This window comes from Antedon bifida, chromosome 3, assembly GCF_963402885.1.
Source record: "Antedon bifida chromosome 3, ecAntBifi1.1, whole genome shotgun sequence".
NCBI lineage: Eukaryota > Metazoa > Echinodermata > Crinoidea > Comatulida > Antedonidae > Antedon > Antedon bifida.
Window position 1 is genome coordinate 7,167,052 of NC_136228.1, and position 17,499 is coordinate 7,184,550.

Consider the following 17,499-nt stretch of genomic DNA (forward strand, 5'->3'; position numbering starts at 1 on the left):
ACAATTCAATAAAATTCAATAAAAACTCAATCCGTTTAAACAGGAAAGTGAATTTAAATGCCAAGCGAATTAATTATGAACCATATTTGCATTATAGCATAACGACGCCCTTTTCCCGCTGCATTTATTCGGTCCAGCAGTTTCGCCAGACGAACAAGAAGTTAGTCTGGAACTGCAATTTGAAAAGCTTTAACGGTGATTTAGCTTTCTTGTATAGCTCGGCATTGTTTTGGTTTTACAATTCGGGTATTGTATATTTACTGATCAAATACAAAACACAGTCCAACAAATATTCTCTTTCTTATTCACCCATTTAATGATTTTTATTTTTAATTTGACATTTACAGTAATATATGATATTGTAATATTTTTATTAATTTTATTTGAATTTCTTTCATTGTAATAATACAATAATTATGGACTCTTTGTGTTGAACAAAATAAATTAACAAATATTATACTGGTTTGGTTTTAAAGAAGTTAGGATGATACAACAAGTGAACATAAATAAAACTGGTAATCTTGGTGCGAAATGTTAACTTAAGGGTCTTTCACACGGCATGGTTCCGGCGCCGGCAAAGTTTTCACGACAATCCACGCGGCTATGCGCATCGATATGCGCGTAGCCGCCGCGTGAAAACGAAACATTGACGTTTGATTTGGCGGCGTCGGACTGAAACAGATGTGCAAGACCTTTAAAAGTGCATTTACACCGGTTCCGATTCCAAGGACGGCGCCGTTACAACAAATCGTATAGTATACTTCAATTAAAAGTGCATTTATACCGGTTCCGATTCACGAGGATAGGAAGACGGCGCAAAAAATCGTAGTGTCAATGTTAGAACTGTACTTCAATTTTTATTTCCATATACTACTACTACAACCCTGTACATGGATGATGCATATTTTAAGATGTGTGCAGAGCATGCGCAAATCTTTAAGCTAATAAGCACCCTTGAAAATAATCAATATTGGCAACAAAAATAAAAGCAATGTAAATAAATAATTGAATTAATAATAACAAACTTCTTCATTTTGCACTCCTATGCAGACATTTGCTTAGAAATAATAATATATATCGTAGAGAGGATTTTTTTTCATATTGTTGCTAACAACGTAGCGGTGAGGTGGTCTTAAATATACGTGTACGTACGTGCTCATAGACCACCCTCGTAAAATATTGGTGAAATTAAAATAAATTAAATAATCCATGTGCGCTATATCGTTGGTATAATCTCACTTATTTATAACGTACTATTATTTAATCATTTATGCGGTGGAATACCAACCACCTGCAAAAGCGTTAGCGAACAGGATGGGAATTTCTGCGAGAATGATTATTTTTTTTATAGTAAAAAAAAACGAGCTAGACAATGTATTCTTGTCTGGTTTTAAACATAAATATGGCAAAATTATTTAAATATCCTGTAAAATAATATATACTAATACATTGCAAACGGATTGCTTTTAAAACAGTTAAAACAATAAAATGATTTCGAATTCCGAAAGGTCATCGTCAGTCTCAGCAGTAATAATAAAAGCGTAACTGATTAAAGAAACTGATTTTCATTACGTTACGTCATATCATTCTATTGTGCGTTCAGACGTGAATCAAGTTCACATAGTAGCGTTCGAACGCCTTTAACCAGCTCATCAACAGGGTAGTACATAAAACATATACGGATACAGTTCCGCCAATTGCCTGCCGTTGAGCATCTGTAAAGATAACATTATTTATTTCAACAAAGCCAACCATTTAATACCATCAGTATTTGTACGCGTACATAACATGTTATTTTTATCCAGCTTTAAGCGTGGTTCCCACTGGCGATTCAACGCAACGACGTATCGACGTAAAGTGCTGTATTGCGTAATCACAAGTGGGAACCGACGATGCAATAGTGCTGCAAACATCGCAGGTTTGATTTCACACAGGCGGGGCAAACACAATGAGTGGAAGGGCATTTTCTTCCGTTGCGTCGCTAGTGGGAAACAAGCTTCAAAGTTCAAATTACGACACACAAAAAGGAGACGCACGCGCAACGCAATAAATCTGACAAATCAAAAGCCACAGTTTGAATGATCCGTCGCTTGTGATTGGTCGATCAAATTACTTTGTGCGTCGTATATGTTCCTGTACAAAATGTTTCTTACGTTACTCCATGAGTGAATGATATGTTGTGTTTTCTTTTACAAACATCACCAAATGCTTGAACATCAAACGAACTTGGTAACTCAAACCACATAAAATATCCACCCTGAAAATTAAAATAATAAAAAATAGTAGGGCCTTGTCGTTTTTAGATAATCCATTATGCATCATTTGGAAAAATGTATACTATGGTCAATTAGTGAACATCACAGGAGGGGGATGTATTTTCACCCTTCCCCCGCCCACCCCTTCGTCGGAAGATTTGAGTCTGAAACAACCCCTACCAAGCATTCTTTACCGGCTCTAGGCATATACACATTGACTGTCGCTTACCTCTGGTATCTCGTATTTAACCGTCTTAGGACAACATTTTTTAACTACATCTGCAACAGCGTCCAGTTTCCTCTAAAATGAAATATAACACATAAAAACTCGTCACCCAAAAGACGCCATTGTAACGTGCACATGAGAGTAGGTCTATTTTGTTTTCTCTGGTTCAACTTTGTTGTGGCACATTGAAAAACATGGACCTTTCAATTATTCTACGGCCTAGTAAAGTCATTGCATGCTGTATATGCGGGAATGCTGGGAGGTAATTCCTAACTTTATTCCTTGAATGGAATTACCCAGTCGTCGTAATGATGATTGAGAATTGGCGGTAACCGAGAAAAGGCGGTATAAGGAGATAATGAACAAGGAGATAATGAACAAGGAGATAATGAACAAAAAAGATAGAGAGAATAAGTAAGACCATTATGTGAAATGGGTGAAATGAATAAAGTGGATTTGTGGAACGAATGAGAAGAACATAATGTTTTACCTTTCCTTCGTTTTTTACCATCAATAAGTAGTTGTTGAATAACTCTGTATTAAGTGAGCATGCAACAATGCCGGACGTGTAATGGTTCAGTGCACCTCCACCTATTAAGCAGCCACTGTAAGAACAGATATGTATCATTGTTTACTGCACGACTATGTTTGGTTCCCACTACTGTAGGACACAACGCAAGCGAATTGACCAATCGCACGCGACAGTTAGAATAATCCATTGTTTTTCAATGGTCAATTCGCTTGTACGTACGCGGAGTAGTGACGTTTGCTCCCAAACCCTTCCCATCCTGCATTTATGTGCAATGACGTCCCTCGCGAAATCAAGCTATTTGCGATCAACCTTATTACTACAAAGAAGTTTACTCACTTCATGAGAAGTTTACTGAGCACAACTAGGGGTGCTTCAATCCACCCCAAACGAAGACCCGGTCCTAGAACTTTGGAAAAGCTACCATTTGACACAACATTGCCGAAATAATCTTCGTCTGATTTGACATCGTATTGCAGAAGTCTTGTCGGCGCTCTTTCAAAATCATCAACGTCATTCTTTTGGAGGCATAGTAAATTGTAAACATCATCGCAAATGATCATAATATTGTTTTTCCGAGCAAGTTTCACGAGTTTTTCGCATTTTTCTGAAATAAAAAAGAATTTAATTTCATTTAGAAACCAATAAACACATCTGAATCCCATGAATAAGGGTTGCTATAACTACTACGTAGGTACGGTGAAGTATGCCACGCACCAAAATTGGTCTGGGTCTGGCACTAATTGTTAGGTTTTTTTAATCCGTTTTGTTCTTTTGTTTGCCATCTTCCTTTCCCCATAATGATGAACAATTTATTATTTTTTACTGTTACTTATTACTGATTTTTGGTTAATCAATTTACGTTAATTGAAAACAATTATACCAATATTGATTAGGCCGAGGAAGGAAAAGGCCTCAATCACCTCAAAACACCTACAGTAGCTGGCAATATCAGCGGTACTGGACATGTGAGCAGGCTAAAATCAACACGTTTTTAGATAATATATATTTGTTTATAGTATTTATCCGATGAGATAACTTATTGATATTTTTCTAGACACAAACAACTTAAAACATGTTGTATGCCTAATAATTTAATTAATTAAAACCTGAACTATTTTTGCAGTGGCGAAATGCTTTTGGTCACCAATTTAGAGCCAAAACCGGTCCGGCCCGACCGATTTTGGCCACAGACCATATTTTCCGTGACAACCCTATTAATATCTACCTTTGGAATAGCATATTCCAGTAGGGTTTTGATAGACGGTGATAGCATACATCAGAGCCCAGAAAGGTCGTTCAGTAGTTGGCCGGAAATCTTTCGGCCGTCTAACTACAATTTCCTTCGTCAAAATATCCAAGTTTATACCATCGTCGGTAAATGGAACTATTTGTAAAAAAAATCATTATTGGTCATTTGGTAATTTTGAATTATTGTAAAGCTCTGTCTACACTATCAAACTTGTTTGACAAAAAAAAGGTGATGTACCCAAATATGGTAGTGATCATATGACATCACATTTCTTTGTCAAAAGTTTGATAGTGTAGACAGAGCTTTAGTTTAGGCTACTTATTCCCGACACGATACCCCTGATCTACTCCTTGGCGACTGATGTAACTTACTTGGTACGGTCTTTAGCCCTAAGTCAATACCAACGATCCGATTTACTTGAAAGTAAGTGGGGTCTTCAATGAAGATGTAGTCACCGGCATTGAAGAACGCACCAGCAAGTAGAGACAGGCCAGCCGTAGCACCGGAAGTAGTTAAAAGAGAAGACCTGGAAATCAAGACCATTTTGAGTTTAAATTTGAATGTAGATTATACGCAACTTGTGTTCTCAAACAATTACGTTAAGCTCTTGACAAAAAAGTGTGATGTGCCCAAATATGGTAGTGATATATGCCCAAATATGGTAGTGATATGACATCATCATGTCCATAAATGGGCACATCAGTTTGATAGTGTAAACAGAGCTTTATTTAGAGTAGGGCAAACATCTGGCCTACCAGTGGACATCGTCATTATATTCTTTTGATAGAAGTTTAGCTAAGTTTTTTCTGTAATCGGGATCACCCATCATACTCCCATACTGCAATAGGTCTCCATCGCCAGCCATTTCTTTTTCCTATAGGAATTAGAAAATAAATATGTAACTAGAATTTAATTCGTCACTTTGACGAATTATAGGTGATCATTTTTATCATTTTTATTGACATTAATATTTTTAAACATGCACGTATGTTAACATACGATCGGAAAATGTTGATGTATGCCATCCTATTATATACGCTTATAGTGCTGAGTTGTGCCTATTATATGCCATATACATTATGTACAGTATATACTGTATATCTATATACAGTGTAGCATTGGTGAAATTACAGACACACATCATGTTCTAATTTTTTTGGTATGATGACATTATCAAAATAAACTTGTGGATAACAAGATCAAAAGATAATGAATTAAGCAATAAAATATAACAATTGGAAGAAAATTTGGCACGTAGAAGCGCGGTGAACGCTCTTTGAAATTTGTATAACTTTTATGAAAGAGACAAAAAAACTACTTTTTAACTTCAACTGGCCATATCATAATGTCACAACATCCGATAGACTTAACTTTTATATGAATTCATATCTACATTTCATCAGCTTTCATAATCAATTATAATAATCAAGGTCACCTTTAATTCTTAAAAGCTGTGAGATATTCAAATTTACGGTAAAGGTCAAATTACACAACCTACGTTATTCAAATTTTTACGCGTGATGACGCCATCAAAATAAAATGATGGCAACTCATGATAAAGATAATTAATATAGCAAGCACATACTGAAATCTGAGTGAAAATCGGGCTCAAATAACGGAGATACGCTCTATTGAATGTGGTAATCTACAAAAAAAGATAAAAAATCCTAATTTTTAAATTCAAGTGGCCATTTGATGACGTCACAAAATTTTGTACGTCAAATGTGTACATGAATTCATCTCTACAACTCAGTAGCTTCCATAATAAGTTAAAAAAATTGGGGGTCACCTTCCATTCTGAAGAGTTATATTCATTTTAAAAAGGTCTTATTTTTTACCATTTTTAGCACTTTTGTACAATTAATGTGCGCATTTTGTCATTTTTAACGTGCTCGTATAGCACTATTTTAAGTCAGAATGGACTCAAAATCGGTGAATGTACTAAGAATTGTGAGTAGAATATGATTTATACATCACATTTTATTTTTTACGCTTTCTAAGATTCGCGTGCGCAAAAACGTGTTTTTGCGCAGTAATTTTTTGAAACACGCAAATGGCCTAATTCATGCTCTAAATTGATCAAAACTTAATTTTGAGCTTTTTAAATTTTTAACACGTGATTTCACGCTTATGACCTTGAAACGTGCAAGTTCTTATTTGCTAATATTTTTACCCTTGACCTGAAGTTTACGTGTAGTGAATTTCAATAATATGTGATAATGAATTATGGAGATATGATTGATAATGTGATTTCACAAAATGGCGTATAAATGACGTCACGGTTGAGTGATCACGCTGAAAAGCTTATTAGGATTAAGTTACAGTATTTGAAAGATATTGTGAAATTTTTGTGAACATTGACATTTTACTTTTTGAGATAATTGACACACAAAATCTGTACAGAAAGAAATAAAGCGGAACTAGATTTGAACTCGTCACTACGGACGAGTTAGGTTATCCGCACGCCACGCGCACGACATAAGTTAAAATATTGCGCACAGAAAAACGATTATGCCATTGAAAAAGTGTTAGTGTGCCCTCTATTTTGTTTCACGTCTAAGTATATACGGTATACACTATTATTATACTGTATACGTACTACATACAGTGCAGAATAGGTGAAAATAAGTGACCAAAGTTATTGACGCTTTTGAACATGATGACGTCATCACAACTTTAAAAATGGTAAATCGTGTAAAAGATAATTGATTGACCTAGACAATATTACAAAATTGAGGAAAATGGAATACGGATAAGTAGAGATGCGCTCTATTAAATGTGATGAGCTATGACGAAAGAGACAAAAATCCTATATGATATTGGAGTGGCCATACGATGACGTCACAATGTCCGGTTAGCCAAATGGATGCATGATTCTATATGTACAACTCATCTACTTTCAGAATATGTAAAAAAAAAATAAAATTGACCATGTAGTTTAGAATCTATGACTGTTTAAAAAAAGGTATAATTTTGACAAATTTTTTAAATTGTTTATCAAAAACGCGCGCAAATTGTTCAATTCTACGTGCTCGTCTGACGTGATTTTAAGTCGAAATTGTTTGAAAGTTGGTAAAATTACTAGAAAAGGCTGAAAAAACAAAAATCAAGCCAAAAAAACATGTTTTTGCTCTACGTGCGCACGCGCGCGTAAAATTATTGCGCACGCGTGGGAATTTTTGAAATGCTCAAAATCACATGAAACGCGTAGAATCCATAGAAAGTTTGCGCTTGATATGACTTAAATTTTCACCAAGTTTCAATACAAAATAACTTTTGGTTTTTATTCTATGATCAATCATTGAAATTCATAAAATCGCGCGTAACTTACGCTGCGCAACTTCGAAATCGTCGAAAAGCTTGGCTGCACATCTACAGCTATAGGTCAATCTTATGACAAAGTTATACAATCTTATGTTGGCCAGAATTAGAGATATGCGACCAACAAAATTCGTGGAAAGAAAGAAGAACATAGAAAAAAAAAAAAAAAAAAAAAAAAAAGATCCTGACAATAACAAGGGGTTATCCGCCAAGTGCGGATAACCAATAAGATTTCATACAATAACAATAGGTGATCATTTTATTCTAAATGATCACCTAATAAGGATTATCGCAAACAGCTTGATTCCGCGAGGAACGTCATTGCACAATGTATGATGGTTTTGTGAATTTGTTTTGTTGCTAACTCTGACCATGGAGTATAAAAACATTTTTATACCTCCATGCTCTGACCATGGAGTAACTCCATGCTCTGACCATGGAGTAACTCCATGCTCTGACCATGGAGTAACTCCATGCTCTGACTATATACTAGGTATATCGCAAATAGCATGCATGACGCATGGTGGACACGGTCACGACGCGCACGTACAAACAACAAATCACGTACGTCGTACGCGTCGAGACGCTTGCTCCCAAACCATTTCCACCATGCGTCGCGCATGCTATTTGCGATACATCCGATAGTATATAGTCAGAGCATGGCGTTACTCTCCATGGTCAGAGCATGGATTAAAGAATATTCCTTAATCCATGGTCAGAGTTAGCAACAAAACAAATTCACAAAACCACGATTTTTACGATCGAGCGTAAAATGTGAGCGCTTGGACAACGCGCGCATAAATACTTAATCGAAATCACATTTAAAAAAATACGTTCTTACTAGTCTCATCTGTGTGGATTTCAGCATAAATTGGGCTGAAGATCGAAGAACATCGACTCCTGGCGCACCCACATTTAGTGATATTTTATCGTCACCAATATCATGATCTTCATAATACGATGTGTGATACAGATTATAGTCCCTATCCTCAACCTTGAATCCGTTCTCCATTTTGTTAAGGTATTGAAAATTCTGGAAAAATCATTATGGAAAAAAAAGGGAATTAACCACAAACACAAAAAAAGGAGCGGAAAATGATATAGACCTATGCATGCGTGTATCCCAGTAGGCCTACGTGGGGGGGATCCAGTCAAGTCGCCCCATCGCAAAGTCGCCTCATACAAAGTCGCCCAATACAAAGTCGCCCCATCGCAAAGTCGCCCCAAAACAAAGTCGCCCCGGCACAGTCGCCCCATCGCAAAGTCGCCCCATTACAAAGTCGCCCCAACGCAAAGTCGCCCCAACGCAAAGTCGCCCCATCGCAAAGTCGCCCCATCGCAAAGTCGCCCACGGTTTTCGGTATGATTATGAAGCGCCGCCGCTAGTAGTACGCTGTAGTCGGTTGCGTTTGCTATCGATTGCGTTGTTACTTTGGTCGTATACATTATAATGTTTATCCTATTATATACATAATTTGTGTTTTAATTTTTATTTTACAGGTTTTAATGGAGTGATGTGCTTTTTAAAAATCATTAAAGAAATAGGCCTAGTCCCTTGTTTGAAAGTTCTAAAAAGATTATCCCTGATTTATAGTTTCAAAAATGTTAATTTAATATGATTTTAAAATTAGTTACCAGAGCCACAATTACGAATCTTTCTTCAACCTACGCGTGGATACCAGCTCATTTTTAGGATAATATAATAAATGTATAAATGTGTAGTAGGCCTTCGTATAGATTTACAGTAGTTAAAACAATAACAGTGTTGTAAGACAATGAGTGTTATAGGCTACTTATTGATCATTTTGCATTTATTGACAAGTTATGTGTCTTAATTTTATAATGACTTTTCAAAATAAAGAAAAAAAAAAAAATTTCATCGCCGACATGATTGTTTTACATGCAGGTATTTTAGTAAAATTTAAAACGCTACATTTTGACCATGGAAAAACCATCGTACAGTATCGTGTGCGTGTTTTTTAAAAAGGGGAATCCCCGACGGTCAGCAGAAAGACGTAGCAGCTGTGAGGAAACAGATACCAGAAGGCGCAGCTCCGATTGGTTTCAGAGAATGTTTCAGATGGCGAGTCGCCTTTTATTCAACAGCACAATGATCATTTTACTGAAGAAATTTTTTTCAACCCTTTTGGTTATAGAACATTCTAATTATCATGCCTAATAAATATCCTCATATCGGGTGTATATTTAATTTTAAATTAAACAAGACAGTGAAGAGGCACGGAATAATACGTACACGGACGTACGGCGAATAAAATAAAAGACACAGACGCAGCCTACGTTTCCTATAAAATATTTCACATTTAAATAATTATGTACTGTTAAATGACATTATGCTGGATAATACTATAATCTTAAACTATGTTTACAAATTGTCATTTTTTAAGGCACACATCTTTCTCATCATACTGACCTGTAAAATAGAAACAAAAATCAATTATTAATATAGGCCTAATAATAATAATAAATATTCATCGACCAAAGTAAAAATAATCTAGATTGTATAACATCATTTTATCGGGACCAAAATTAAACGCGACCGATTTCGAACGCGACTGATATCATCGTAAAACTCCGGCGGGGTTTCCCCATCTTCAGATGGTGCGTTGTAGTGCGACAACGGCGGAGTAATTACGGGGGATTCCCTCTGTCTGGTAAGCTAGCACGTTAGTGCGACCGCGGAGTGATTAGTCGGGGTTTCCTCTCTGATTATGGGGGTGCGTGCCGATCGTGTAACCTGAGACTACATGGCGGGGCTTCCCCTTTTATGCATACACGTTCCGTGTTATTTTGTGTATCATTGCGACATTTTACGCACTTGTAAACTATTTTTTAACGTTTTGGGGCGACTTTGCGATAGGGCGACTTTGTGATGGGGCGACTTTGCGATGGGGCGACTTTGCGTTGGGGCGACTTTGCGATGGGGCGACTTTGCGATGGGGCGACTTTGTCGGGGCGACTTTGTTTTGGGGCGACTTTGCGATGGGGCGACTGTGTAAGGGGCGACTTTGTATGGGGCGACTTTGCGATGGGGCGACTTGACTAGCATCCACGTGGTGTACCGTTGTTTTTATTTATATCTGAATCAAACCAACTAATTTAATACAAAATAATAAATTATCACGTAATGATAGGCATAAAGCAACTGTACTGTAGATATTATATCTATCTCTATAAAATAGAGGCCTAGGCTAGCCTACATTTCTTTAGAGTACAGTAGGCTATATGATGCATGCTGTTGTGTGTTTGTACAGACAGAGTAGTGAACACAATATTAAGCCTACTACTACCGTACGCTACAACAAATCGTGTAAAAATATGGACTTCGTAAATGAATAATTTGCAATTATGCCTCATTATTCAATTGAATAATATCTCAAAAGTTACTTACGCACCTTACTTATCACTCCGTATTCAAATAAAACGCCTAGGCAAATAACACCGCATGCACACTGAACACTATTACTGGACTGCTCTACTCTACTATTGAATATTGACCCCAGTTAGGAAGCGAACCCAATGAACCGTTCAATTGCATGCTGAGACATCGACGTTAATAATGACGTAATAGTATACAGCCCATATTACATAGAGCAGCATCCCCAAAGTTCACGCGCGCGTATTATTTTCATCAGTGTGTGTACGCGCGCGTGTACCATTACTATGAACGCGTAACATTTGTTTGTCTTTTCACCGCCTGTAACACATTGTGACAGCAATTCTGTACGTGCTTGCTTTCCAATCCCAAGGTCCGGGGTTAAATCCTGACCTAGTTCCAGGGTTGTAACTCACGACTCTTTCAACTCCACTCCATAAGCTTCAAATGAGACTTAGTTTATAAGCACGATAAATGATAAAAGTTTATCCATCCTGTAATTGGCGAGTTTGTGCTCGCTGTTCGATGCGTATGGAAAAAAAATTATTTATATTATTACAATGTCGTGAAATTAATGTAAGCAGCATATGCGTTGTTTACCCTGCCACAGATGTCAGCCTGTACATAATTTTGTGATTAATGTTTATTTAAAATTCATGAATAGAAAATGGAATGTTTATTTCATTTGACAAAAATTAAAAACTTAATCAAATAAACCACATCAATGCACCAAAAGCGCCCTCTGCACCTGCCACAAAAGGATCACTACCCTCATAAAATAACATAATTACTTAAAATATGGACAATGATTAATATATACATGAAAAAAATGTTACATTTCAAAATGAAAGCACACAAAATCAAGGATGGTTAAAACTTCACAATTTAAAATAATCTTTAAGTACACGGTTACTGCAGCTCATATTAATGAATAAAATATGTACAGAATTTACTGCAGTAAGGAAAAACAAGTAAAATAATAAGCAACATTATAATATACAATAGATCATAAATATAAAGAGAACCTTTAATATTTTTACAACAGAAACTTCTTCTTGTGTCGCTACTTTTTGTTTATGATATTGGTCAAATTACTGTATTAATCAAATCATTCTCAACATAGGCCCACAATTGGCTCTTCATGGGCGGCTATATAGGCCTAAATTTATTTTGATAAGCCTGAACACGCCCATATGAGTTCTGGATAATAACCCACCCTCACTACCTACCAAGATCACTACTGTAGGTAAATAATCTACCAAAATACACAATATTGCACTACTAGTAATACATAAAGTTCTTTTTTAATATAAATACCATTTTTCAAAAAAGAAACCCTGTTAAAAAGTCAATTGAAGACCTGTTTCAATTTAGGATTGGACACATACTATTGAAGAACTATTGAAAGTAAATCCTATTCAATGTAAATGAGAGAGTATTGATGCAAAAGTCAACAACTCTGAAGTTATATATAGTAATTAATCAATGGACCAAAACGGACAATAAAGATAATAATACACAAGGGTCTAAAATTATATTTGAATACCCCACAAAGTGTTTTGTATTTCTTTCCGCTCAAATTAAAATATCTTTTCATTCAGTTTGGAAGAAATACCTTTTAATGGCCAGTAGTGCATTCCTTCTTTTGTCATCAGTGTGTACTTTATTAGGAAGATTAAACGAGACTTACCTGTAAGTTGAAGTTTGATCACTATTTTATGAATATGTGAGTGAGGTGTAAACTGAGATCCCGACGCGCACGCGCACCCTCATACTTTAAATCAAACATGTCCAGAGTAATAATTTGCAGCGATAAGTATATATATGATAACCTGCATTGTTCTATAATAATAATTGTTTTACTTGGGGTGGGTTGAGGCGGGCAGTTTACACCTCACTCACATATTCATAAAATAGTGATCAAACTTCAACTTACAGGTAAGTCTCGTTTAATCTTCCTATTTTATTTCATATACGTTCGCTGTAAACTGAGATGTTTAAAGCCAACTCTGGAAACATGTTTGAACTGTAAACCAAATAATTGACGGAAATGTTAGTTTCAATAAAACAACTTTATTTCCAAAAGTCTACATTCATTCATAAGGATGTTTGCCTAACGGGCAACTTAAATATGACAACTATCGTGTTGTATTAATAATAAAGCATTTATTTTGCTTATAATCAATAGTCCAACGTTTTAGGATTCTCACCCTAAAAACATCAATTAGAAAACTAAACAACAATATTAAACTGGTTCAAAATGCAAACAGGGGCTATTTGTAGTAGCCAACAACAAACACAACCAATATTAATGAGTTGATGAATCAACTTTTCTCAACAGTGCCTGTTGAAATGACGGATTTTCTACAAATTTTATAGGCTTATTATAATATCTGTTTAGTGTATGTTCGTTTCTCCACCCAGCTGTTTTCATTATTAAGTCAACCGGGACATTCCTTAATTTTGCTGATGAAGATGCAGCCGCTCGGACCGAATGGGCTTTAAATTGTGTTGTATCTACTCCTGCTTCTGATAAACCTGTCCTTATCCATCGAGCAATTGTGTCTTTTGATGCCTCGGCATACGGTTTCTTATGACATATAAAAAAATCTGTCCTTATTTTCCCTTAAATTAGTAGTTTTTTCCCTGTACTTTAGAATTGTTCTGACCGGACATAGGGCAGGGTCTTCACTTTTGTGGAAAACCACCAGTTGACCTGTATTGTTTGGTCTGCTAGTTTTTAGTAATGTACAAATGTAAAAGGTGATTGCTTCATTCTCGATATTCATATTTGAAAATTTGAAATTATATAAGGTTTGAAGCCTACTTGAGGACAATAATGCTAATAACAATGCTACTTTTATGGTAAATTCTTTAAGCGATAATGTATCGTCGTTAATTGTTCGCCTCAGATAGTCTGTAACTAAGCGAACATCCCAAATTTGTGCATATTTTGGAGTCGGTGGGTTAAAATTGAATAACCCTTTCATAAATCTTTTCAGTTCAATAGACTCCTTCATGTTTATATCTAAGATTTCGAGAAAGTTTACAATTGCGCTTTTCGCCATACTGATAGTACTATAGCCTAAGCCCTCGTCCTTCAGCTTTATCAAGAAATCGAGGACGTGACCGGTGTTTAGCTGTTGCCATGTGATTCCTCTGATTTCACAAAAGTCTATAAATTTTGTTAGCTGTGAGTTATATTGCTTCCACGTTGACCGTCTCCAGGATTGCAGAATGACGTCTGCTGCAGTATTGCTTATTCCTTTGTTGTAGAGTTCCGCCCTGATAGCCTGCAGGCAAAAAGGTTAAGTCTGTTATAAAGGGGATGACAATCATCTGAACCATGTAATGTTAAGGCATGTTTGGTATTCTTAAACCTCAGTGGTTCCCCAACCATCATTGATAGTAATTTAGGATACCAATACTGTGTTGGCCAGTTTGGGACCACCATGATAACTATGGCATTATCTGTCAATATTTTTTGCAAACATCTACCTATAAGGCAGAACGGCGGGAAAGCATAGAGCTTGGCAGAGGACCAATTTTGTAGAAATGCATCGATACCAATTGAATCTGGGTCCGGTTTCCATGATATATATTTCGGAAGCTGTGCATTGTGCCTAGAAGCGAATAGGTCTATATCCAGTTCACCGAATGTTTTAGTGATTTTTATAAACAATTCTTTGTTAAGCATCCATTCTGTCTCATCTTTAAACTGACGAGACTTTGCATCAGCTATTATATTATCTCTACCTGGGATGTATTCTGCACTTATCCAAAAATTGTTCTCAATGCACGAAGACCAGATGGCTTTTGAAATTTTATTGCACGCAATTGATTTTGCGCCGCCCATGTTGTTTATGTAAGCTACTGCCGTGGTATTATCAACCTTCAACCTTATGTGCTTAGCTTTTCTCTCACGGGACAATGCTTTAAGGCCGAAAAAAGCAGCCAGCAATTCTAAGTAATTAATATTTAGTGCCCCTGTAGCATATGCAATGTCTAGGTCTTTGTTTATCCACCTTCCCCCTGTGTGGGTATGTCCATCAGTGGCACCCCAGCCTAGACCACTAGCGTCTGTCTCAATTGTTAGGTCGGGGTACCCATGATATATCAATTTATATGCGTCTTTGACATTATTTTGCCACCAAAGAATATCGTCCCGTCCATTGACGGAAATACTAATAGGCCTATCGTAATGGCCTTTATTTATTTTTAGAGCTAGTATTTTCTCCTTCTCTAGTGCCCTATAATGAAGCTTTCCATACTCTACAGCAGGTAGTGTTGCTATAATTTTGCCTAAAAATTGCGCAACTTCCCTAATGGTAGTATGACTTAATGTAAGTATGTGTTTACTTTGAACTCTAATTTCCTCCTTCTTGTGATATGGAAGGGAAACCGTCATACTTATAGAATTTATTTCAAATCCCAAGAAGGTTATGATCTGCGTAGGATTCATTACTGATTTTTCTCTATTAATGATAAAACCCAATGAGGCTAGAAGTTCACTAGTTTCCCTGGCGGTACCGCCGGCCAAGTCTTCTGACTGGTTTATACACAAAATGTCATCAATGTAAACCAACAGAATATGCCCTCTGCTGCGCAAAAACGCAATTGGGGGCTTCAATAATTTCGTGAAAAGTCTAGGCCCTGAGCTAAGCCCATTAGGCAATGCGACAAACTTATACAGGTTGTCTTTCCAAACAAATTTTAAATATTTAGTGTCCGACTCTGCTATGGGTACAGTAAAATATGCATCTTTGAGGTCGACTGACGTCATATATACACCTGGTGAAATTAGTGTCAATGCATTTCCAAACATTTCCATTTTGACATGTTTGTATGTCACATATTCATTTAATTTAGAGAGGTCTAATATCATTCTGAACCCTCCATCTTTCTTTGGCCTTGTAAAAATATTTGATACAAACTGGTCATGTTCATACATGGCTGGTTTGACCACCCCTTTTGATATCAATTTAACTATTTGATCATCAATAGCCTCCATATCCATGTTGCTGAGTTTGTATGGATGAGGTATTTTTCCTTTTAGGTGGTAGGGTATGGCTTTATCAAACTCTATTTTATATCCTGAAACCGCATTTAGGATGTATGGATCCGAAGTATATTTTTTCCACCTATGTATATATGACCTGAGTCGACCTCCTACTATGTCAAGGTTATTATGTTTGTTAACCTTATTGTTAGGAGAAATACTTATATTATCAATCGACTCATACCTCTTCGGCTGTTGTTTTAGGTCCTTTTTCCCCTGATAAAATTTGGTCTGGTTGTAGTTGTTTGTTGACCATTTGTGTCGCCGGGTTTGACCTAAAAAAGGTTTGCCATTTCTATTGTATGGCTGGTATCTGTAGTTGTTGGACCTGGTCTTTGGTTGGTACGACTTAAAATTAAATAAGCCTGCCGTAGCCTTCCTTTCCTCATCCAGTTTTTTAACTGTAGTACTCAGGTCACCAAATAAATACTCTGTAGGCTTAATGCTGGGTTTACATAAATGAGTATATTTGGCATTTATTTCCGGTTTCAACATCTCCTTACGAAGTGCAAGTAACTCGAAGTTCGCATTGGCAAGTAGGCCGATTGTGTCCTGTGCTATCTCCGATGACTCATTTCCATCAACTAATTTAGCAAGGGCGGTAATTCCCTTTATCAAAGGTTTTTGTACCTTTTGAAATTTTAGATCGTTAGACCGTGCCCTTGGTGTAATGGAATCCCAAATAGTTGGATTGACCTTTGGCACCATTAGGGCCTCTAGATTTTCCGGTATAGGATAGCTTTTGATCAGCTCGGTCATTACACTCTCACTCATATGCGAGTGCAATAAGTATGTTAGCGTGTCAGCCAACTCTTGGCTGACTGCTGGTGCCAATTCGTTAGAAACAGCAAATCTTGCTGCAAAACCCGGAGGAAGGGGGCCTTTGACCTTACTATTACTATTAGTGGCTGGCCGCTCAGGATTTTCATCCTTCTTGGATAGTTGTGTACCTGTTACTTCCCCCTCCTCCAGGTCAGACACATCACGTTCGTACTGATGATGCCTATCGTAAATGTTACTCGTGAGGCTAACCACCGAGCTACTGTCATCATATTCATTGTTGTGACATTGTGATGACATTTGTGTCATCAACTGAGATAAAAGGTCGTGCGTTGACTCATTTATTTGTTGAGCAGCCTTCGTCTCTTTAACCTGCTGCTCAACCAACCGCTCAAGGTTTTCAACCCTAGCCTCATAGTTCAGGCCTACTCCGACCTGTTGATTAGGCTGCAGCACGTTAGTGCATGATGGCCCGGCGATAGCAACGGCATCGCTGTTGCTATGCGTATTACCTTCTTTAGGAGGCCTAGTAATAGTACAGCTAGTCCCCGCCTTCCTGGCCTTTTTGGTGGGCTTAGCCACCGTATGCTGTACAAGTGGAGTTGTAGCTGCAAATGTTACATTTCCAGCAGAAATCTCCAGCACATCTTCTTGTATTGCAAGTGATTTTTGTTCCATGATCG

General features: G+C 36.9%; 2 protein-coding genes across 3 annotated transcripts; both read right to left on the reverse strand.

The window, feature by feature from the left end:
- Positions 1-114: 114 nt before the first annotated feature.
- LOC144838806 (uncharacterized) lies at positions 115-11,133 on the reverse strand. 2 transcript variants are annotated; one of them, XM_078694299.1, is made up of 10 exons: positions 10,997-11,133; positions 8,425-8,616; positions 5,018-5,136; positions 4,634-4,788; positions 4,239-4,397; positions 3,350-3,617; positions 2,972-3,086; positions 2,485-2,556; positions 2,154-2,257; positions 115-1,715 (listed from the first exon to the last, which is right to left on the reverse strand). In XM_078694299.1, exons 2-10 carry the CDS (start codon positions 8,593-8,595, stop codon positions 1,589-1,591), a joined length of 1,290 nt encoding a protein of 429 aa, XP_078550425.1. In that variant the 5' UTR covers positions 8,596-8,616; positions 10,997-11,133; the 3' UTR covers positions 115-1,588. The 2 variants fall into 2 exon arrangements, with proteins under 2 accessions (XP_078550425.1, XP_078550426.1); XM_078694300.1 differs by lacking the exon at positions 2,485-2,556.
- Positions 11,134-12,648: 1,515 nt separating this feature from the next.
- Positions 12,649-17,494, reverse strand: LOC144838110 (uncharacterized). Its single transcript, XM_078693469.1, has 2 exons — positions 16,221-17,494; positions 12,649-14,270 (listed from the first exon to the last, which is right to left on the reverse strand). The coding sequence occupies exons 1-2, from the start codon at positions 17,492-17,494 to the stop codon at positions 14,237-14,239; spliced, it is 1,308 nt and encodes a 435-aa protein (XP_078549595.1). The 3' UTR covers positions 12,649-14,236.
- Positions 17,495-17,499: the final 5 nt, after the last annotated feature.